Source organism: Patagioenas fasciata, chromosome 2, assembly GCF_037038585.1.
Source record: "Patagioenas fasciata isolate bPatFas1 chromosome 2, bPatFas1.hap1, whole genome shotgun sequence".
In the NCBI taxonomy this organism is placed as follows: domain Eukaryota; kingdom Metazoa; phylum Chordata; class Aves; order Columbiformes; family Columbidae; genus Patagioenas; species Patagioenas fasciata.
In genome coordinates, this window is record NC_092521.1 from 115,499,813 (window position 1) to 115,523,305 (window position 23,493).

General features: G+C 39.2%; 1 protein-coding gene across 1 annotated transcript in view; it reads right to left on the reverse strand.

Annotated features, from left to right (window-relative positions):
• Window positions 1-23,493, reverse strand: part of SUSD5 (sushi domain containing 5) — a 43,970-nt gene that overhangs the window by 11,741 nt on the left and 8,736 nt on the right. The window contains exons 2-4 of the mRNA XM_065832181.2: window positions 22,798-22,975; window positions 10,112-10,230; window positions 1,383-1,571 (exon numbers count right to left, since the gene is read on the reverse strand). Of these exons, the coding sequence (XP_065688253.1) occupies window positions 1,383-1,571; window positions 10,112-10,230; window positions 22,798-22,975 (486 nt within the window). The remainder of the gene's footprint in view (window positions 1-1,382; window positions 1,572-10,111; window positions 10,231-22,797; window positions 22,976-23,493) is intronic.

The window sequence follows — 23,493 nt, forward strand, 5'->3', positions numbered from 1 at the left end:
GTGGCTGAACAGTTCTCTTAAATTACACAGGTCTTTAATTTTCCCAGCCTACCAAAAAGAAGCAGCCTTTATTATATGAATAAGGCCAGAGCTTCAAAAGTGCTGAAGCATCTGGTAAGAAAGGTCTAGTAAAAGCTCAGATCAGCCAAACTAGCTTCTTACATGCCAGTTTACAAAGTCTGGGGCTTAAAAGATGGACAGCTATTACCCATTTTGCATCCCAAATAAAAATCCAAGAACACCTAAAGGATAGACAGTTCAAGTCAGCCTAGGGAATATAAAAAAGGAGAGGAGCTTCATATGAGCCTGCAGTGCCCTGGAGAGGTATTGACCCCTGTCTCCATGGGGGCACCGTACCACCATGGCATTGTGTCTTTTCTGTAAGGAGGATGCTATCTCAGGGTGTAGCATCACACACAGATGTAAGGTTGGTGAGTGGGTGATAAAGCCATGGACAGCCTTAGCACGTCTATGGTAAGGAAAGATGTAATTTGCATGCAGGCCATGTTTAATGCATGCCTGCACCAGCTTTTCTCTGTATGTTATCTAAGTTCCCAAAGGGGAGAACAAACACCAAGTTTTCATTTCAGCAGACTGCTCTGCAGTAACTCTGTGGCTTGACATGCAAATAAACAAGGCAGAAGACATACAAAACATATACATTGTACATTCTATCTGGTAAACAATGTCTTTGGCTCAGTAATGTTGCTCAGGCATGGCTTTTGAACTACTCTGAAAAAAATGTCTCCAGTATTTCCTGTAATGTACCTACTAATATCTTCCCTTGAGTAAACAAAGTACAGGCATTGAAAAGTTACAAAGCTCATCCAGTAACAGAATGAGTACATACAAGATTATAAACAGCTGATTTCCATAAAGGGGCTGATTCTGATACTAAATACACAAGTAAAGCCTCTTCCCAAAGGTTGTTTTCCAGTAATTAAAAATTATGCTCAGTACTGAAGAAAAAGGATATTGTGTGAAAAAGAAGGAAGATGGTGGACTGGAAGGCAGGGACTGATTGATAACCCTGAGATAAGACTCAGTGAATCCCTGAAATGGGGTCAGCAGATATGGAAAAAATAAATATGGCATGAAAAATTCAAATTTTTAATTTTGGATGGTTTCTGCTACCCAGAAAGATACTTCGTGCTCATATAAGTATGAATAAGTTACTTTTTCCTGTGGTTTACTGGAGATGTCTACCAATGGGCTGTAAAAACCCTGTTGGGCCAGCTAAGACATCAACAACCTTGTCACCAAGACCTTCACTGGGACTGCACATGCCCAGGAGACACCCTTGTAAGCTTGAAGACATCTTGGTTGGGCTGATGGAAGGCTGTGACCTCCTGGAGGGATGCTCCATGTGCTGGTTTGCTTACCTTTCACACAGGCCTGGACCTGCCCATACCACTCCCCACAGCTGTCGCAGAGCAATGTGAATGCTGTCTCCTTGTTGCCCATGACGTATCCCTGGGCACAAACATAGAGCAGCTCGTCCCCCATTTCAAAGCCAGTGTGGCCATGCAGGATGGTGTGGGGGAAGGATGGCGGGTCCCCACAGGGCTTATCTGAAAGAAAGAAATGAGATTGTAGAGACCTTGCAATAGTCTTTAAGTGCAGTGCTAACAGCAGTGCTAAAAGAGTTACCCTGATGATAAACTTTCTCACATCCACAGAACATATACATATCATCGGATTCATGCCCTTCTCAACCTTCATAACTATTTTCAGCTGTAGTTGGGATTATATTTATTGATGTATCTAGAGGGGCTTTGTTTCCAACAAGTCAGCAGAGAACATCAAGATACAGCTGTCTGCCTGCTTCTACAAAGGCTAACTAAGGCTTGAGTAGGTTGGGACTGGAAAGAAAAAGCTTGGATACGGTCATTTCCTTAACTGCGGAAAAGCTTGTGAAATTGTTTAAGACTGGTATTTAATGTCTACTACACTGCAGCAAACAGGCAGAGGCTGAGCAACGACCCATGTTCAAGAAAGAAAAGGTCCAAGTGGACACCAGTAACTTTTCAGACTATCTCTAATCTTCTAGCCTTTCTCAAAATCAAAAGTTTCTTCCCAGACACTCAGATTTCCCCTATTTTAGGTTAGAGACATCCTAAAATAAATGGTGACTTGTCCTCTTCAACTTAACAACACCCAGGGATAACATAAATTTGTTAGGATATAAAATCTAACAAGATGTTTGATAATACGTCTGCTGACAGCACTTAAATTTGGGAAGCTAAAGTTAAAAAACTGATTTTAGTTTTTCATTGCATGAAAAAAGTGCAGAGAGGAGCCAGACAACCAACCACCAACACTGGTGTAAACTGAATTTTAGCTCTCTCTCTCAGATTTGAACAAACTTGGTTATTGTCAAAAAGGTGGGTCAAGATCTTCTAGAGAACTTCCAGGCATTGCAGCTTCTCTTCTCTCAAAGGTCTTCCTTTCTCAGAAGGGCTCTTCAAGAGGGATTTGCCATGTCCCCTTTTCCTCCAGATTTTTTACAGTACCTTTTGGAATAGATATTACATAGTAAAGGGAAATATAGGGTCTGTGTTCTAGTATTGATCTCTCCTGTTGAAACAATTTACTTTGGTACAAAAATCTAATTACTTAGTTGGCTAAGCCAAGATCATGTTCCTTAGAAAGACTTCTGTTTGGAAGCTGAAAAGTGACCTCCAAGACTATGGCCCTAAACATGCAGAAGCAGAAACATCTTCAGAGAGCATCCTTGCTACTTTGCTGAAGTCTACTTTTAAGACAGTATCAGCACAAGATCTTACAAACAACATTTCCACTGACACTGATTAATGTCCAGGGTTTTCAATGGGCAATAGTTTTGACAGAAGAGGGTTTTTTAAATCTGCTTTCTGCAAAATCTCAGGCTTTCCTGCTTCTGCCCCAGGGACATTCTGCAAGATCCCTGTAAGTCCCAGCTGCAGCTTTTTGCATCATCTACCCACTTCTGACCCAGGTATAGGTAAATACATGTTTAGTTAGAAATAAGAGGTATTCATGTTGCCAGTTGTTTAACCCATAGTGAAATTAACATCCTGTGATAAACATCCGCACTCTCTGAAAGTTCTTTTAGAATTTTCGTGACAGACCTGGCTAGCCACTTCTCAACCGGGTACGCTGAAAAACATCTGCCACTAATTTAAGGGACATGCTACTGAAGTCAAGGCTTTGAAGTCTATTCTCCATACCGTACATATACATATATACTGTCTAACACCTTCATAAGTTAGTGGGAGTTATGCACACACACACTGACAGAAAAAATAAGCTCTTGAGGCTATACAAAGCTCAGTTTATGTACAGTCTTATGGAGGTTTGGCATCCGAGGAAGTGAGGAGCAGTTAGCAGCTAATGCCTTTCCTGTGAACTGGTCCGATGAATAGAGATTGATGTGGATGAAAGGGATAGAAAAATATTTTATTGCCTCATAGGAAGGCAACAGACCTCTGCATTTCATGTACGTTATTTATGTAGCCACTTCCATCGGTACAAATGGGAGCTGTGTATCTGCTCTGAGGGAAGTATTGATCCCAGGGCTACATGGGACAATTATATGTCAGAGGTTATTCTTATCTACAAAGCCTTGCTTCTTAATCCTGTGGCCAGAGGAAGCAGAAAAGTAACACATTGGTTAAATATGGCAAACACATTCAGAAAGCACATTATAACTTTCCAGGAAAGAAGAAATCTGAAGGGAGCTTTACTATAAAATTTGGCAACAGACATGGTAACAGAGAATTATGAGATCCTGAAAGAGAGATCTGGCTGATGTGCGAATAGAAAGAAAAGCAGAGACTTTAAAGGTGTTCATGGATGGACACTGTATGGGGAACTTTTGACTCTCTCAAATGAGACTTTGTAAGGTCATGTCTTTGCTGCAAAGCATACTGAGTGACAGCATGGACAAGCATAAGTGAAAATTGATACCCTGCAAAGACATACTCAGACTCCTACATCCATTTTGCTGCTGTCCTCTCTTGTGTAAGATGTTCAGGAATTTTCCAGGTTGCAGCATCTTACAGCTTTTCATCCTGCTGTGGTCTCAGTTGCTATGACAATTCCTGCTCAGTCTTTTGCCAAACCTGTTCTTTCTGGTGCATGTACAGAAGAGACACTGGCACAGCAGCTCATCAGACTGAGCCACTTCTGGGGACAGGCTTCAGTTTTTTGTCTGCAGCCTTTATACCAGGAGCTGGCAAAGCATGGGCTTGTTTGGAATAAGCCTGTGCTCAGTGCTGGCATTCAGGCCATTTTCTTGCTGGAGGAGAGCATGCAGATCTGGACCATGAAGCGTGACGGAGGGTGTGTTGGCAGCAGCTTGTCATGTAGAGAAACAGTAGTGCTCTTTGTCAAGGCGACCACAGGGATTGCCTAGAGGGGTGATGCTGGTAGATGAGGACCGGGCTCCTCCAGTGCTGAACTCTCCATCTAGAGTACTGCTTTTCCCCTCATCTATCCTCCCACAAACCAGCATACATTCTTAGTGCTTGCTAAAAAATTAGTCCAGTGAATGTTTGCCAGTAGAAGAGCCTAATGTGCTGGATCACAGAATCACAAAATCATAGAATCGCAGAATGGCTGGGGTTGGAAGGGACCTCTGGAGATCATCTACTCCAACCCACCTGCTAAAGCAGGTACACCTAGAGCAGATCACACAGGAATGTGTTCAGGCAGGTTTTGAATGTCTCCAGAGAAGGAGACTCCACAACCTCCCTGGGCAGCCTGTTCCAGGGCTCTGTCACCTTCAAAGTAAAGAAGTTTCTCCTCATATTTAGATGGAACCTCCTGTGCTTCAGTCTGTGCCTGCTGCCTCTCACCCTATCACTGGGCACCACTGAAAGGAGTCTGGTCCCAACCTCTTGACACCTGTCCTTGAGATATTTATAAGCATAAATAAGATCCCAAATATACTCAGGTCCCATCCAGCAGATCCCATGCTCTGCCTGCTTGTGTGTGAGATCACATCTCAAACCTGGAAATGTGGAATCCTGTCCTGGACATCGTGACCCTTCCTGAGTTTGCTGCATATTGACAGTGAGGTCAAACACCTAACAGGGCTCCCTACATTGATAGCTGACCTCCAGTAAGCAAGGATGGACTGATTTACACAGTGGGACAGCACAGCACAGATATAAGGCAATGATGAAGTACAGAGGAGATCCTCATGTTGGCAGTAATTGGGCACAGACTGTTTCCTGGAGTGAAAATCATCACCATAGTCAATAAAGAACTCAATATACATTAGTAGAAATCAGGATATAGTCAACATCTTACAATGGAATGGGAGTAAGTGGCAGAGCAAAGCTTTGTGTTGAGCATAGAAAGGTTTGGGCTAGTGATGACTCTGGTTACAGACCTTCTGGAGACTCAGCAACTGTTTCTTACAAGAGATAGAAGACGGTCTTTGTTAATTGAGTTAACACACTCAGTTGTGATTGGCTTTTAGGAATTATGGCCCCTCTGAAGAGTAACTTCAACTCCAAACCATGTATGGAAAGGAGTTTGTGACAGGTGGTTCCTGGCAAAGAGTTGACACAAGTCACTTTAAGAACACAACATTCCTCCTCTCCAATCCAGATTCCTCCAGAAGCATCTTCTTCATTTAAACTACAAGCATCCCCTCAATTTGTAAAAATTTTTTGAGATGTCTTGATAAAGTACTGTCTACAGCAAGGACAGCCTAAAATCAATGCAAAAAAAACCCCATCAACATGAAAAACATGCAGCTTTCTGCTTCCATGCCACCTGGCAGAACAAGGAATCTACCAAAATCTGATTATCTACAATTGCTACTCTAACTGTGTATCATGCTCTGAAAGCTTACATGAAACATTCTCTTTGATGTAAAACATCCCCTTCTACAACCATCCAATTCAGTGGAGTTTTTCCAGAGGAACCACTGGAATTTATAAGATGTCATCTCACCATTAAGAAACTGGAAAATGCAACTCTTAATGCTCAGCCCTATGAAATGTAATTGTGGCTGTTTGTTTTGCTTCTTGATTGCAGACACACTGAAGTATATGGAATTTTTGGTTTGGGGTAAAAATGCTGAGTACAAATAGAGTACAAAGAACCAAAACTCAACAGTATAAGTGCTGCTTGTAAGCTACCAATGTTAACATGCCAATAGCTCTTTCATCAGATAGGGCTTGTCAGAATTTATTAGTTTAAATGACATCTCAAGGTAGCAGGAAATTAACTGTCAGCTATATGCAAAGCTCTGGAAAATAAAGCTGTAGCAATGAAAAAAATGAAAAACTTCATATCCACAGCAAACCATGACAAAGAAATGGTTCCAATACTACATAAAGCAAATTGCAGCTTGCTCTTGTAAAGTCTATTTAATATGTTTGATGTAAAGAACACATTAATGAAATATGTACATAAGCCATCCAGCTTTGATGGGTATCTGGAGACAGCAGTCATGTTCAGCAAAGTTTGATTTGCATTTATGCTGTATGCTACTACAAGTTGCTGCCTGTTTAGTTTTTCTATGGTGGCAGCAAATCAAAGCCTTATGGAACAGAGAACTTGCTTGTTGCCTGTAAATATCAGTGGGTCACCGGAAAAAACCAGCAAAATGTGGGAGCTTTTAAGAGAGAGATCTTTCCTTTGTTGCATTAAAAAAAAAAAAAAAATACAAGAAAGAGAACTGAGAGGATTATACACATACAAAATCAAATGGTATGTGGTCCTACAAAAAAATAAGGCTGGTAGAAAAAAATCCACCTTTCTGTTTTTCTTGCTTTATCTTTCTATACTTTGAGGTGTTTTCTTATGAGCTTTGATAGAGAGTAAACACGCACCCTGTGGGCCAGATCTGATCTACGTGCAATACTCTGTTTTCAGAATAGGCAGAATCTAATATATTTTTAGGTAGCTTTTGGCACTCATGGGTAGGAAAGAAAGTTTCTGATCTAAGCAGATCCTGAGCTGGTTCAGAGCTGTCTTGTTGACTCTGATGGCTGCATAAAACATTTGTTTATGAGAAACTGAGAAGATACATTTCTCTGTACTGAGAAAACTGCAGCTATGTTTACACCATTCATAAAACATTACAGCTCTGTTGTTCCCTGTCAAACATAACTCTTAGTACCAATTCTATGTAAAACATATCACTTAATACCAAAGATTTTTGTGATTCTTCTGTGTGTACAGAATGAAATCCATTTGAAATGCACAAAAAAAAAAAAAGGGTATCTGTCTCTTCAGAATTTTTAATTGTAGAAGCCTGATTCTGTAAGCACAACCAGAGCTCTTGCTGGCATTTGATCACTGCCCTGGCTGTTGAGGTACGCTGAAGTGTATGCTTAAGCAATTCGACAGAATGCATTCATGTACCAAATGTTAATCAAGAGAAGATGAATTATAAATCAAGGCCTAAGAAGGGAATTTTGTGATGGTTTGTACTAGAAGTTTCGTCGTGGTTCAAGATGCCCTTTGCACAACCCTAAGAACTGAAAACAGAGTTGTGAAGAGTTATCAATATAGTTTCTGAAGAAGGCTGATGTGACTGTTGCCTCTGTCTGTCCTTAACTTGCCAGCCTGTCTGAGCCTGTCTGAGAAGAAATTAAATTTTTGCAGTTGTTGCGCATGGGGATACAGGTGTCAGTGTAAGAAACTTGGGATTGATCACTTTCAACGGGGCCAAACAACTTCCTTTTTGTACTTCATTTCAATATATAGGTCTTATTACTAATGTAATACTGTATTATAATTGAAATTATATAAATTAAAAGCAATGTCTACTTCTCTAAAAGAAAAAAAGGGGAGGTTTCAAGTAAGAAACGATTCATTAATTATAACTTAGATATGTAGTTACTAACCACACATACAAAACAGCAGAGCAGATATGCTACGTATGAGGCTGTGGTGCAGGGTTTGTTGTTGATACTTCTTACTGGATATTTACTTCCCAAAACTTTAAGTGGCACCCCTGAGGTGTAGGATGTTCTTTCATCAGTCAACTGCTTTGTGCTGGCCTGAGTGTTACTGTGTGTTACGCTTGCATGTTAAGGCTATTTCCTTTCTGGATTTTGTTCTTTTCATGCTAGCTACAGACTAGGCTCTGCCATGCAACTTCACTTAAGCCTTTCTATTAAAATACTGACTCTGCATCCACAATTTTTTATATATATATTCAAAGAAGAGGGGACCTTATTGTCATCCAGAAATGTTTCTGCGTGGAAGGACTATTTGGTGAGTGCATTGGCATGATGGTCCCATTCTGTCATTAGGAAACTCCCTGCCTTGTACAAAACAAGTTGTTCATACATTGCCTCTTTGAAAACAATGCAAATTTTCCCCCGGGTTTTAACTGCACAGTTTCTGAGTCCTCCGTGGTATTCCTTTCTAACAAGCATTGCCAGACTATGCTCTTATCTTCACCTTTACTGCCTCCTTACCACAAGCAGTAACCAAATGCAAAAGGCAAACACAGTTTCTTCCCCAAGATCCAGCATCTATGTGTAAGCTTGGATGCAGCAGGTGGAGACACACAGGGGAGCACAAGAGCACAATGGAACAATAGTGGCCAGTGCCATGATTTCAGCATCCCACAGCTGTCCCACCCACTGCAAGGTTTTTCTCAAAGGGGGGGATGATGACAAAAGAGAGATTTGAAGCAAGACAATGAGACAGTTTTGCTGATGTTTACAGGGAGCTGCTCCTGTATGTGAGCAGCAGCATGGAAGAAAGCACAAAGGTGCTTGTGTGACAACATTAGCAACTGAGTGACAGAGCTGGCGTCGCCCATGGCAGCACGGAGCCTGGAGTTGATATCACGAGGGTTACTTGAGAGGATGGTCAGTCAAACTGTGATTTTTGAATAGCTGAGTGCACATCCAATATGCATCACCTCTGCCACATTTCGCTTCAACCATATTTTCATTCTCACTGGTGCCACTGTTTATCAAAATGCCCCTCAGTGTTGTGAACTTATTGCTTCTCAGTAAATGCCATCTGCTTGCCCCTTTTTTTCTTGGAAATGAGATGTGAAACTTCCCTTATGAGGAAAGGCTGAGGGAGCTGGGTCGCTTTAGCTTGGAGAAGAGGAGACTGAGGGGTGACCTCTTTAATGTTTATAAATATGTAAAGGGTAAGTGTCATGAGGATGGAACCAGGCTCTTCTCAGTGACAATCAATGATAAAAAAAGGGGTAAAGGGTATAAAATGGAACACAGGAGGTTCCATTTAAATTTGAGAAGAAAATTCTTCACAGTGAGGGTGACCGAGCACTGGAACAGGCTGCCCAGGGAGGCTGTGGAGTCTCCTTCCCTGGAGACATTCAAAGCCCGTCTGGACACCTTCCTGTGTAACCTCATCTGGGTGCTCCTGCTCTGGTGGGGGGATGGGACTCGATCTTTCAAGGTCCCGTCCAATCCCTAACATTATGTGATTCACTGTAGACATCAGCAGTCTGTTCCAGGGGTTCCCAGACTTCTTTACACAATCCTGCCTGTCAGTAACAATTTACTTTTTGCCTTCAGAACCCATCTTTGCTTGTGGGTTCTGGCATTTGAATATCAGAATGTTTAAGCATCAACTTAAATTGGAAATAATTCAGTTTTCAGAATTATCCACGGTATATAGAGTACCTAGCAGGCTGATCTACACTTGGTAACAAAAATTTTTAAAAAGGACACAATGAAGTTATTTGCACACACATGTTTTGTACTGATAGCTATGCATGCAACAGCATGGTGTTTCATATTTGGAAGCCAGCTTTCTGAGTAACATTCAATTACGCTGCTGAGTATGGAAGATCCTTCAGGCATCTCAGTTATATTGGTGCCAGCTATATTCCTATATTCCATAAAGCATGTTCTGTGAACACCAAAATGGGTTCTTCCAGATCAGTACTGCTATTTGAACTCACTAAACTGCAGCAAAGACAAAAGATAATGCAATTTATTTCCTGTAACCAATGTCTTGCAGCAGTTAGCTCACTCAGCGGGCAATTACTATAAAGATTTACTCCTTAACATTCCCTCTTTGCCTCTCAGCAGTAGAAAAATTGAAGGCAAAACTTTTAATGTTGCAAGACAGCGGTGACTGTGCATTATTGCGATAGTATATCAGTGCTGACCTTCATCCTTTACACAAAAAGCATCATATTGGTCATTCACAAAGCGATCGGTTTCAATTTTAACATCAATGGCTTTCACGCTCTGCTGTTTGCTGCCCGTCTTTCTGCATATAATTGTCCTAAAATAAAGAAGAAGAAAAAAATAATCAGAAATCTTCTGGAGTTGTACATGCAGGTGAAATTTGGAGATCTTTTATCACAGTAGTCAGGCTTTAGCCTCATCTTAATTGTTTAAGACTTGGCACATAAGGCACTAGTGTGGGAAGAACTATGAAAAAAGCTAAGGGAGAATTAGAAGTAATTAAAAAAATGTTTGCTGCAGATCAGTTCACAATATATGAAGCAATAAACAATGTTTATCTAGATATATTCTATAATACTTCTAAACATCAGACCAAGTCTCGGAGTATTTAAGGCCACATTTTGCTCTCACATTCCAGTAATACATATTCCTATGGATGGCACATGGATAAAAATTATTAGAAAACTCAAGATTTGGTCTGAAAAATTATAAATCATTAGCATTTTACATTAAAAGACCATTAAGGTTGCATATTTAACTGCTCAAAAGCTAACACATGCAAGCTCAGAAAATTAATCTTTACTTCTTGGAAGAAAAACTGTTATATTTTTTTATCAGTAATTCCATGCCTTTGTGTAAACTCTATTTCTTCTGGTTTGATACTCAGCAGTACCTTATCCATCCTGTTGCCCTTTGTAGGCTTGAACAAAGGTAATAAATCTGTATTTGCTTTTACAACTGTGTAGATGCTAAACATGAAGGAAGAGATTACTAATTATTTCTTCTCTCATCTACTGGCTGCTGAAAACTAACAAATAGAATACAGTTTGTTGTAGAAAACACTGGTTTTACAGTTACATCGAAGATTATAAAGGCTATAAAAGATACTTCAGCCCAAATTTTTGCAGCTATATATTAATGGTGTGGGGTTTATTTTTCGTGGACAGTAGGTTTGTAGAAGAATTGCACAGTCAGCTATTTTAGCGAAAGCAAGACAAAAATGCTTTCCACAGAGGAATCCTTCCAGTGGAGGAAATTCATCATTTTGTATCGTGCAATGGCGGAACTAATTTTGTTGTCAGTCTCACACTCAATTCGGGGAATAAAATAAATGTTGACTAACTGCCCATTCACTGAGCATGGAAAAGATCCAGTGAAAACCCAGTATTTGATCATGCACTTAATTGCCAAATAACAATTGATTTACATAAGTGTGCTGAATTACAATTGTACAGACCATCTTCATTCTGGCATGTATTAGGTTTTAAGCAGTTAAATATGCAACTTTAATGTTCATGTAATGTAAACAAACAAAAGCAACATGAAACAAGCCATATGGTGGTGGTCACGCATAAGTACAAGAATGGTTCTTACCACACTTGTGCTCTGGAAAACGACATGATGTCATCCCCTATCAAAGCCCCTTTACGATTTTGAATCAAATATGTTTGTTTTATAAGGAAAACAACCCTTGATTTTTATTTTTTTTTTGGGGGGGGATTCACTTGAAAGACAATATTTTCTGTAAAAGTTTAAAATCAAGTTCTCTTAGAATTTAATGCATTTAAAGTCTGACTCCTCTAAGTCATTACTGACACAGGCACCTAGACAAAATTTACTTGATCTGCCAATGTGAGTTCAGACGACTGGGAGTATCAGGCCATCAATTAGAAAATATTTGTATGTATTCACATCTTGTTCCACTACGTCTTACAAAGCTTACATGAATGCAACAGTTATGTGTCCCTTCGAGAAGTGTCTTACCAACGTTAATCTTTCCCATAACTGCTCACTCACTTAGGTACCCAGATCAGGTATGCCTGGCAACACTGAATAGACAGATACTGACACGTACAATGAATTACAAGTTTGTAGTTAGTAGAATATATTGATTAGTTAATTAATTTTAAGAGCATTTCTTAGCAGTCATCTAATAAGACCAGACTTACAAAGATGTCTCTTGCATATAGATTTAATGTTAAATACAAAAGTTTTAAAATTCCATATTTTATTTAAAATTCTGTATTTTATTTTGATTTAAAATTCTGTGTTCTGTATACCTATTAAAATATGTATTTCTCACTAAACTTTTTCCTACACGAAGTTTAAAAATTGTTCCTCCTGTATATTCCTTTTTTTACTACAAAAGACTAGACCCTGGTTAATCTTCTCCTTAGGACTTTGATTTGGATTTTTGTCATATTAAAACTGATCTGATTAAAACTGCAAACATTCTAATGTAATTCTTCTGAGACGAGATAAATCTTTAGGAAAAAAAAATCAATTTCATCTCTCCCATTCCTCCTTCTCTGTCAGTAGTTTCCTACCACAAGCTCAATTCTGCAAGCTCCAAACATCTTCAGTAAGCTGTTATTACTGCTACTGAAAGGAGCATCTAGACTGCTCAGCATTTCTCAGTAGTAGGTCTAATGAGCAGACCTGCAACACCATTGGCATAGAAATAGTCTCTTTGTAGCCAGTAGGACTCCAGGTATGACTAAAATTACACAATAATAGTCTTTTCTCTGCATTCTTGAGGGTGGGTATATGTTTCCCTAAATCCTAAAATACTAGGTTTTAATCTGTAATTATGGATTAAATACATAAGTACACTTTTGTCTCAGTTCTAAAAGGTAGGTATTGGTGCTTTTAACTTTGTTACAGTTTTCATTTGAGGACCAAAAAATGGCAATCAATTCAGAACTCCATGTATTTTTAAACTTCTTCAGCAACAGCATTGCCACGCTGAAACAAAAAAATCGTACATTTTTCCTATCTTTCCAGCACCTCACTGGGAGGTTGTGGAAATGTATTGTGTAGTTCACTTCTTTACTATTTTGAATTGTTGCACTGGAGTGTGCATCATGGTTGAGAGAATGCCACAAATTTTGTACTTATTTTAGGGATACATCCATCTACTCAGCCATTTAGAAGAATGTAGTCATGCAGAGAATGTTAATGCTATTTATTGCTACTTTCGTGTAATAATTGTACTTAAACAGACTTGCTCATTACTCAGCATTCATTGTAATCTGATGTTTAGAGCAATGTAATGCATGATTTTGTACCTTGCATTTAAGAAACAATTGCAATTTTATTTTTCCTTCTATGGAGATCTCTTATGAAAGCACACATGCTGAGAAGAAACATACTGACTTCAGAAGGCAGATCATCCATTATTATCCTGTATATTTAATACACATCTTGAAAAGTCCACGTGTCCCTGAAAGTAATTTTTACGTGGCCATGAAATCACCATCACATCATAAAAATCAGTCACACATACTGTCACTATAGACCATGTAAATGCCATACACTATCAGTAAGGTAAAAATACAGTTGGGGAAGGAGGGATTTTAGTGGTGTTGACAACAACCCCTTCTCTCTGATGGAAAGTGGGAGGGTGCCTGATGGTGTCTCCTGTGGTTCCTTGACAAGCCAAGCCAAAAACTATCACGAATATTCTCAGTCCACTGCTACCCAGCCTAGAAGGACAAACTGCTCCATGATGCCTCTTGTCCTCTCAAGTGAGAAAACAAGAGACCACGGAGACTCTGTGCTATGTTGAACCTCAGCTTAATTCCTACTGTATGATAAAATTCATCCAACTAAGAACAACTAACAGTCCTTCCTCTGTACCTACGACGAAAGAAAGATCAGAGGGTGGCCAAGCTGATAATTGTTTTCCTGTGACATAGCTCAAATATTGCATTTATCATGTGCACACATGAGGAGAAATTTTATTATATAGTACGATAAGGTATGAACTAGACTTCCTAGAAGCCTTCAACTCATTAGTTTTTTTCCTAATCCATTATGTAACCAATGAGTAATTGGTATACTTCACACTTCACCTAATTCCTCTATTAAAAGAAGGAAATAGCTGAAAAGTTGGCATGAATAGGATTTATTTCACAATATGCCAAAATATGTCATTACGTAATATGTTATTAAATATATCATAATGATACACTCACGCCATATAAATGATATCTGATTTTATGTATTGTATATATGCATCTACAATAAATACATATAATAAACATGTAATATTGATATATAAATTATTTATATATATTTAAATAGTAGTATCCACTGGTACTTCTCCTTTCTAAGATAATTACGTAGCAGTTTTGTAATACTTAACATTTTTTCAGTAAACCCAAGTTAAAACATACGGTGTTAACAGCTGAGTTTATATGGCATAGCAGAAACCAGTAGGTGTGACTGGGATGCTTTGTAGTCACTACTTTATCTGCCAGTTGATTGTGAGTTTTGTGGTCTTAGTCAATAAATTCACTGAACTGAGTCAGAACGGTCTTATGACATTTATTCATAGTGGCGTGATATTGCATATTAATATATTTAACTCAGAAGAACATCATCAACAATGTGTTAGCTGAAGCACTGTGAAAGTCTGATTCACAACATAATATAACAAGAATTCCCTAATTAGAAAGTTAAAAACTTCATCACTTTTCTTAGTCAAGATAAATCTTTAACATCCTATGCTATTTTTTTTCACGGGGCAGCTTTACCACTTGTGTTTCAGTAACTAGGTGAGAGGAAAAAAACCAGTAGTCTTGAAGCCAAACTAGGGGATTTTTATTCTTAGTCTTTCCCTTCTGTAGTTTGGGAAACTGCAAATTATAAAGCTGGCTCTGATGAGAAATAAAATATAAATGACATGTTCACGATTACCAAAGGGAAGAAAATTTCTCTGAAAAGTCATGAAGGGGAGCACAGGTGGGCTTTGGAAAGTCCATTGACTGGGAACTATAGAAGCTAATTTTGGCTGGATGCGGCCCAAAGAAAGCAGCTGCTAAGTGTGACATGAAGACATTCCAACAGCAATACTGCCACTGGAAATGTCAAAAGGAGGTCTTACCCAGGCAGAACCAATATCCTTTAGATTCTTAAAAATATACACCAAAATGCAGCCTTTTGTACTTAAAATTGTACATATGAATACTGCAATAGTAAGGCCTCTGTTCATTAAATAAGTATGGCTCATTCATGCAGATTTTCATACTGTAGCTTAGTATGAAAGATTTTATATAGCTATTTTACTATGATATCACTATGTACATATAATTTGAGCATTCTTAGTGCATGTAGAGAATTGTGTTGCTTTCTGGTCTGGACTAGTTAGGTGCTCAAAGACATGTCAAGTCGGTTTTACCCAATTTCTTTTTAGGAACTCCAGTTTAATCCATGGCTTTCATAACAGATGTTATTGCTTAGTTACCAAAGCATTTAAAAAATTTTAAAAAATGCTGAATGCTATTAATTTACAAAGAAGCACAATGCACAGACAGAGAGCTCTCAGATAGGACAAAACATTACAGAGATTCTAAAAAAAGGGGCAAAATATGAAAAGTTCTTTTGAAAATTAGAAAATCAACATCATTAGAACTAACTGGCACGTCAAAATCTTGGTATTAGTCCCTCTTGTGCATTTGCTAACAGTGAGCATATCCCCTTTCTGCCATCATTTTGCTGGGCTAAACAAACTGATGGCCTTTAATGACTTCTGATAGGAGAGGTGCTTTCTTGAACTGATCCTGGTCTGAAGTCACCCCTTCTGAGCTTGGGTGCCAAGAATTATTACATTGCACTATTGCAGGTGGTGCCTTCCCAGTGCCTCGTTGAGGCCCTTCAGTACTGTCCTCTCTCTGAAAAAGCTGCTGGATGTCCTTTAGGAGGACTGTGTTTCATTTTTTTCACAAATTTTGTGTGAGTTATATAATTATTTTATTTTATTTTATTTTATTTTATTTTATTTTATTTTATTTTATTTTATTTTATTTTATTTTATGACAGGCTCACTGCTGTCCTGTGTTCTGTGACTACACCCGGCTCTTTCTCCTGCTCTGCCTTTCCCAGCTAAGTGCTAGCTTAAGGTAGAAACTCCTTTTAGACTTCATGTAACACTGTTACATCTCACCCCATTTCTGTTACTCCATCTCTGAAATCAGGCTTACCTTCCTGTTCAATATTGTGATTTTCCTTGGTCTTAACAACAAGTTCTAACCCTCTGGCATTAATGAATTTCACTGGCATACCTCTACCTTTCGTGCCAAAGTTTGCTGAAGTTTTGCTAAAGCCGTCAAATTTGTTAAAAAAAGAACCTCCCAGTAAAAATAAAATGTAAAAATGTGAGTCTCAGCTAAATAAATGGCTACTCTGAGGACTGTGATGCTACAGTTCAGCAGATGGTGTCTTGGGTGCTTTTCCTAGAAAATTCATCAAAATGTATTTTCTTCTGTATGATGCTTTTCCTGAAAAAGTACGTTTTCTAAAAAATTATTCAGTTATTGGGATATCTGATTTACAAGAACTATGTCTGTCATACTTTGCCCAGGCTGTTTTCTCAAGTTGTGCCAAGAAAATAATTGCATCCCCCCCAAAGCTGATGCAAAGTGGCTCATGTCCACACTACTCGGTGATATCATTCCGTGGAGTAAACTGGCCATGTCCATACATTAAATTCAAATCTCTTGACTGAACTCCATGTAGAAATCCATATTCCTGCAACACAATTAGTTTGTTTTTTCTCTGTATGAGAATTTCTCAGATGATCGACAAGAAACAATGAGAAGACGAAGTCATCTTCTATCAGAGCATGACACCAACTGTGGTTTGCAAGACTAGAGTTTGTGACATGAAGGTATGTCGGAGTGCAAGACCTCCTCAGACAGTTTCATAAGCAATTTTAGCATTTTGAATTGGACCATGTCCTGTCAGCTATGTCTGGATTTTTCTCTTGAAGGGGATTAATTGACCTACTTCGTCCACATGTCTGGGAGCAAATTCATGTGTATTATCATCAGGTAGCTTGGGCACAGCCTCAAAATAAGACAGAGAGCTTGCCAAACTGACATATCATTATAACTGCTTCTCTGCAAATAACCAAGTGGGCCTATTATAGCATCTTCACCTGGACAGATTTCACAGGGCCCACAAGTCCAAGGGTTTACACACACACAGATGAGAGGACTGGCAAGGGTTAGTGGCTGACCCTTATTTTATTCCTTGCATATTGTTTTTTTCTTTCCCAAGAAACGTGATGTTATTACCCTACTGCCAGATGTTGGGCAAGTCTCATAGAGTAGGCAGAAAAAGAAGTAGGTACTCTTGTGAAATGTAATTTCTGAGTCTTATTATTACATTTCCCACTGGTGTCATCTGCAGTGAGGGCCTTGTTGTGTTTGACACTATAGAAGCATTCAATAGGAGTCAGTGAAAAACCCAAAGAGCTAACAAAAGGAAGGAAAAATAGAAATGAAGTAATTTCCCCAGCAGCAAACATCTGGTCTGTGGTCAGCCAAGAAAAGAACCCCAGTCTTCTGACTCCCACAGCAAGGCTTATTCTAGCTGACTATGCTTGCTCACTCCCCTCTGAAATAAATCCTCCAGGGACTGGGTATGAACCAGCCCAGGGCAATTTCATGCAAATAAACAGGTTGACAGCCCTGCAGGAGGTCTATCATAGAACAGAAGGTCTATGCAGAGCTTCAAAGCCCTTATAGAAGGGAGACATGGCTTCATCCTTTTGTAGACAAATAGGAGTGGGATAGGGAATAGGACAGCTTCAGCTTTTCAGTCCTAGAAAAGTGATGGAAATGAGTAAATTTGCTAAGAATATCTTAATAGAAGCTGTTGAGGATGTTTGCAATTTCTAAAATAAATAGCTGCTTTCCAATATTCTGTGCATAAGGCTGATCAGAAGAAAAATTGCATCATATTCACTTTAAAAATTTCAAAAACCCCAGAAATTAACATAAGACCCTACAGGACTTGACACAAGGTTTTCCAGTATGACGTCTGAATTCAAAACATGGCAGTGAGAGTCCTTCAGAGATCTCTGCCACCTTTTTTTCATTTATATTATGGCAGATCGCTTGCTGGTTTTACTGACTCACTTGTCTGACATGCAAATAAGTTGTGAGACTTTCATTTTTAGTATAAATAGCTATTAGGGCTCATCTGACAAATGAGACCTGCCTAACAACATCTCATTTCCTGAAATGTAACAATGTGTAATGCCTTATAAGTTACACATGTCAGGACTGACTTGTAAATGATTTATTTCTGGGCTGCTGGAAGAAATTACCTCCTCATCCTCTTACCGTTATCTACTTGTCAGTGGCTCTTCTCTAAAAGTTCCCTAGCCTTTGGACCTGCCAGTGACTTGCCTGTGAGAAGAGCCCTGAACTCAGAATTCATTTGGTTTGAACAACTGAAGGCGGAAGACAAAAACATTCCCTTATGCCTGTGAAAGAGGTTCTGGCCCAGGCTCCTCAAACCACAAAACCACCCAGTTTATTGTCTCTTTGGATTTGCTGGCAGGGATCTATTTGTTTAAGCAATTTCCATCCTACGTCAGTTGAAGTGAACCATATTTGTCAAGACCTGCTGCTTGGGCTAACCTGGTTTGCAGAGACTGAAGTGGATAAGAGAGCATAACATGAGCTTCTCCACTAGCAGACTGGTGTCTTCTTCCACCAGCACCACTCTCTGCAAAACGTTGATTTTTAACACCCTAACTAGCAGCTGATTGCCCACCCTGTTCACTTCTGACTTAAAATACACAAGAGACAAGCAGCTCTACCAGCACAACTGAGTAGGCAACAGTCACTGCAATGGGTCAGGAAGAACCAGGTTGGTGTGAGCTGGGTGGCCACAACCTCATTGGGTCCAACAGCAGACATCCCATTATAATCTCAAAATCTGTACATATTTACATATGGATCCATATTTACATATGAATCACCAGAAATTTGACAGTTATCTAAATTGGGCTAGTTCTTCAGACTGAATTCTCCTCTTTGCCCACATAAGAGGTAATAGCCCAGAGAGCAGGCAGTGTAAACACGCTCATGCTGGCTCAGTGATGTGCCTCCGTCATAACAGGAGAAACTCCCAGGGGTTTCCAGTCCTTATTAGGATGTTAAAATAATATTTTTTAATAAAGTAATAATAATAAAGTAATAATTTTACTTTTTAATAAAGTAAAAATAATAATAAAGCAAATAGTGATTGATATATTTACTTGGAGTAGGATTGTAACTGTTCACTAAGACCATAAAATAGTCATCAGAAGTGAACAAATCACTGACTTGCACAAAACCTGGAAAATCAATCTACAGATGAAAAAGTCCTTACAGCTCTTCTAGACCTCCTGTTCAGTTTTAAGTCTATGTGGTGGAAGGAGGACTGAACCATGTCAGAAAATCTGCAACACTATAGTGACTTTACTCACATCATTTGTTCGTGTTTACTTCTGCTGCCAATGTCTAATCCATTTTCCTTCAGGGGAAAGACTAGGATACTTTCCAGGCACCAAAGAAATAAACCAAACTGCATTCTTCCTGAAATTAGGAACTTCTTTTATCATGTTCCCTCCTATTCATCTACATCCTGATGTGCATGGTCCAAGAGGATATGGAAGAATATTAGACTAAAGCTCTGTGATCTGCAGTGGACAACAGTCAGCTGCTGGGAGAAACCCAAGGTTTTAGACCCAGCCTATAAAGTCCTGAACTGTTTTGTACCTGGCAAATGTGGGGAGGTCACTTATCTCCCCGGGCCAGGCCATCACATTGAAAGATGTGGAGGTCCATCAAGATAAAAAACACAAGGTGTGCTCAGCAAACCCTCCTTTATTTTGGAAATAATTTACCTACTTCTGTAACCTTCTGGGCACGCTGTGAAGCCTGCTTTCCCCTCTCTGTGTTAAATCAGTTGAATGTGAATTGAAGTTTTTCTGTTTACCAGCTATCCTTGCTGTCATGTTTCCGTTTATCAAGTAAAGGTCCAAAGTATTGGATAGGCAACTGTAGATATATTTTTCCATTCCTTTAATCATTCTTGAGCCCTTTTTTGAGCCTCTTTCAGTACCGTTCTTTAGATGTCATATCAGTGATATATACAGTATTCCAAAGGAGGCTGTTACACTGACCTATATGTGTGTACATTTTTGTATATATTTTTTATATTCTCCATCCCTTTACATAAGCACTCTAGCAACTTCTTTGCTTGTTTGTTTGTTTGTTTTAACCACAGATGCAGTTTGACAGAAGTTTTCGTTGTGCTGTCCATAGTGATGTCCTCACATTTTTTTCTGGCCTGACAGAGATAGAGCAGAACCTACAGGATATTTTCAAGCAGATTGCATAGGTCTCCTGCATGTATTATCACTGAAATCCATTTGTTATCATTTTACTCATTTATCTATCTCTAAATGCCTCTGAAAGTCTTTATATTCTACTTGAGCTTGTCCAACTTGAATAACTTTGTCTCACTTGCATCCGCTGCACTCAACTGCTCATTTCCTTCTCCAGAGCTGCATTAGCTAGCAGTGAAACCAATATAGCCTTTTCAGACATCATAATTTTCCTGTTTTTCCCCAAAGTCAAAAATATCCAGTTCAGTGAACCAAGTAATATACATTCTGTGCTTGCCTAGCCAGCGCAAAATAGTCCCAGAGAAGAAACTATCAAGCTCCAGCTCTGAAGAACTATGGTTTCTGGAGAAGCTCTCCAGTGAAGGTCCAATGCAGTGACAGCACAGCAATGGCATGCTGATGTGCCCACACAATGTCCTTTTTGATAAATAGACACTTCCATGTTAAGGACAGGTTTACTGGAGGAATGGAGTACAGAAAGTTGGAAGGGATGAAAAATCTTCCTTCCCTTCCCATCCCATTGATACAATGGTGTGTACATTCTCACATCATCATGGTGTGATGTGTACAACACTATCACTGTATCCAGTTTTGATATTGAAGATATTCAGGGACAGGTCCGCAACTGGTCCATTAATAGTTGTAGCTTCAATGCCTGCAGCAATAAATTGAGGATCTCTCAGAACTAACTTATTTGCTTAGATAAAAAAGGGACAGTTTCTTCTCCTACATACCATCATTCCTTACTTCCATAAAAGAGAAAAAAAAATTTGGGTTTAGGTCAGTGGTTTATATCCTGAGGGATTTTTGGATTTTTTTTTAAGTGACCAGAAGTAGATACAAATAAATTTTGCCTGGGAAAAAAGAAAAGAAAAAAAAAAGAAAAAAAGAAAAAAAACACAACAAAAAAAATCCATCACAGAATTAGTTGCTTTTGCTTGAAGTTGTTTAAATGTGACCTTTCATTAATAGTAGCAACTTTCTGTCATTTGGAAATATTATCACTAAAAATACACAAATACCAGTTTTTACTTAAACAACCGATAACTGTCACAAACCCCAATAATACACTAAAGTTTGGGAAACTGGAAACAGTATCTTGATAGAACAAAACTTAATCACTATTGAATATTGACAGTAGATTAGATATCACCCTCTAGCTCATGAGAACTTTGTAAAGCACCTCAACAGAATGAATATATGTATTATGCTATGGTTGTGACCGGTAAGCTTGCTGAAGGAAAGATTCAAGAGAGAAGGGGCTTCAGATCTACTCATGCTCCCTCTGGGCAATTCCTGTACGGTCCCAGATTCAGTGGCACAAGACATTCATGTCAACCCTCAGCTGCTCCATTTATTTTTTAATATTTTTTTTTCAATTGAGTTTTCTGTGATTTGGTGTCTGTCAAATATGAAGCTTGTCTGTAACTCCCTGAGGCATGCTGTGAAGATTTTCAGTTTGGAAGAGACTGAGTGGTTGGGTTGTAGGTTCTAGGCCCGATGCAGTGCCACAGAGCTGGACCCGTGCAATGCTGAAATGAGTCTGAATGAGCTTGAACTCGGGAAGCCCTCATCAGCCACAGCAGAGTGGCATGGTGGCAGGGCCATGCTGCTTCTGGCATACAGCTAGCACCTCTGTGGCCTTATGTTCTCAAAATCTTAAATTTCACTGAGAGCCCTTGGTACTTCTGGAGTACTCATGAAGGCTGACTCCAGCCTCCTGAAACTATGATCAACAGAGGGAAGCAGTTTCTACCACATGACACTTTTACATGCCTGCTTTGAACTGATGTCTACAGAGGCAATGATGCTTCCTGGAGAGGCTGTGGCAGGCCAGTACATCTTGCAAGACTTTCTGTAATGCGAGGCAAACTCAGCCTGGTGCCATGTCAAGTGACCTGAACTATCTTGAATAACACAATTCTGTATATTGAGCGACAATCTCAGTTCCCTGGTGAGCTCTCTCAACAAACTCTCTACCATGTGTGCATACCATACCTAAGTACATTTAAAGTCATACCTATTTGAACACACCTCTTTTCTACTCAGATATGTGCAAATACCTGACCCAGGTACCTGGTTTCCATGAGAAGCTCAGTTTGTTGAACTTCTTATGAAGTAGAGAATAACAGAATCAGTGGGAACACCAGCACTAATTCCAGCACCGTGTCCTCAGCCTGCAAGCTCCTTTAGCGCTCAGCACCCATCTATAGGCCAGGTGAAAAGGAACCACAATGACATAATTCAGAAGGAAAGAGAGGAAATCGCTAAAGATTTGTGAAATACATGGTCTGAGACTGACAAATATTTGTGTCCCTGCAAAATTAGCTGTACAAAATTGATTTTGTGGGGAGAGTTGCATATTTAGTTACATGACATGGTGCTTGAATTGTGGCCAGTGTTCTTCAGTAATAGTCAAGGAGGAAAACTTGCTCAACAGCTGTCAATCCGTACTTCTCAGGAAGTTGTCCTTACCCAGAGGAGCCACCGGCAAGCCATCCTGTGGTGCAGCCAGAGAAAGAACAGTCCAGAACAGCCCTTTTCAGTTCTTCTGCAGTTGCTAAGTGAGCACTCAGGTCAACACAAGCTTTCTCAGCTTCAGCTAAATCCAGACCCTGAGAGTTGTTCTTGGACTCAAGTGCAAACACTTTCCCTGCAGCACCAAGAAAGGACATGTCACTCATCATCGTATTGTACTGAATACATATTCAATAAAAAATATTGCAAATTATCACCAAGTAAAGTCTTACTGCTTTTACTAACTTTATTTTAAGGAGCCACCTACTTCTCAGAATGAGTAGTTTTATCAATGCTGTAAGTACCTTTATCTTAGCTTTTCATTTTGTTCATCAACAGAAAAGCAAATATGGGTAAGCCCCTATTCATTCCTAGCCCATACGAGAAGCCTGTCTTGCCTCTGTACGCTTAAGATCTGGAGAGAGAAAGTACAACACTCTCTCATATGCACATAAATTATCAAAGTCAGAACAGCTCCTCTAGGCTATGCCACTGGAATTCCTTAATAAGCATTTTACGATTACATTCATAACAACTACATCTAGAAAGCAAGCACAAATCTAATAGACAATATTGGAACCCAGTCTTCCATGTCAGAAATAGATTTATACTTATTCTCAAAACCCAAAATGATGTAACTCCATGGCAACGTGT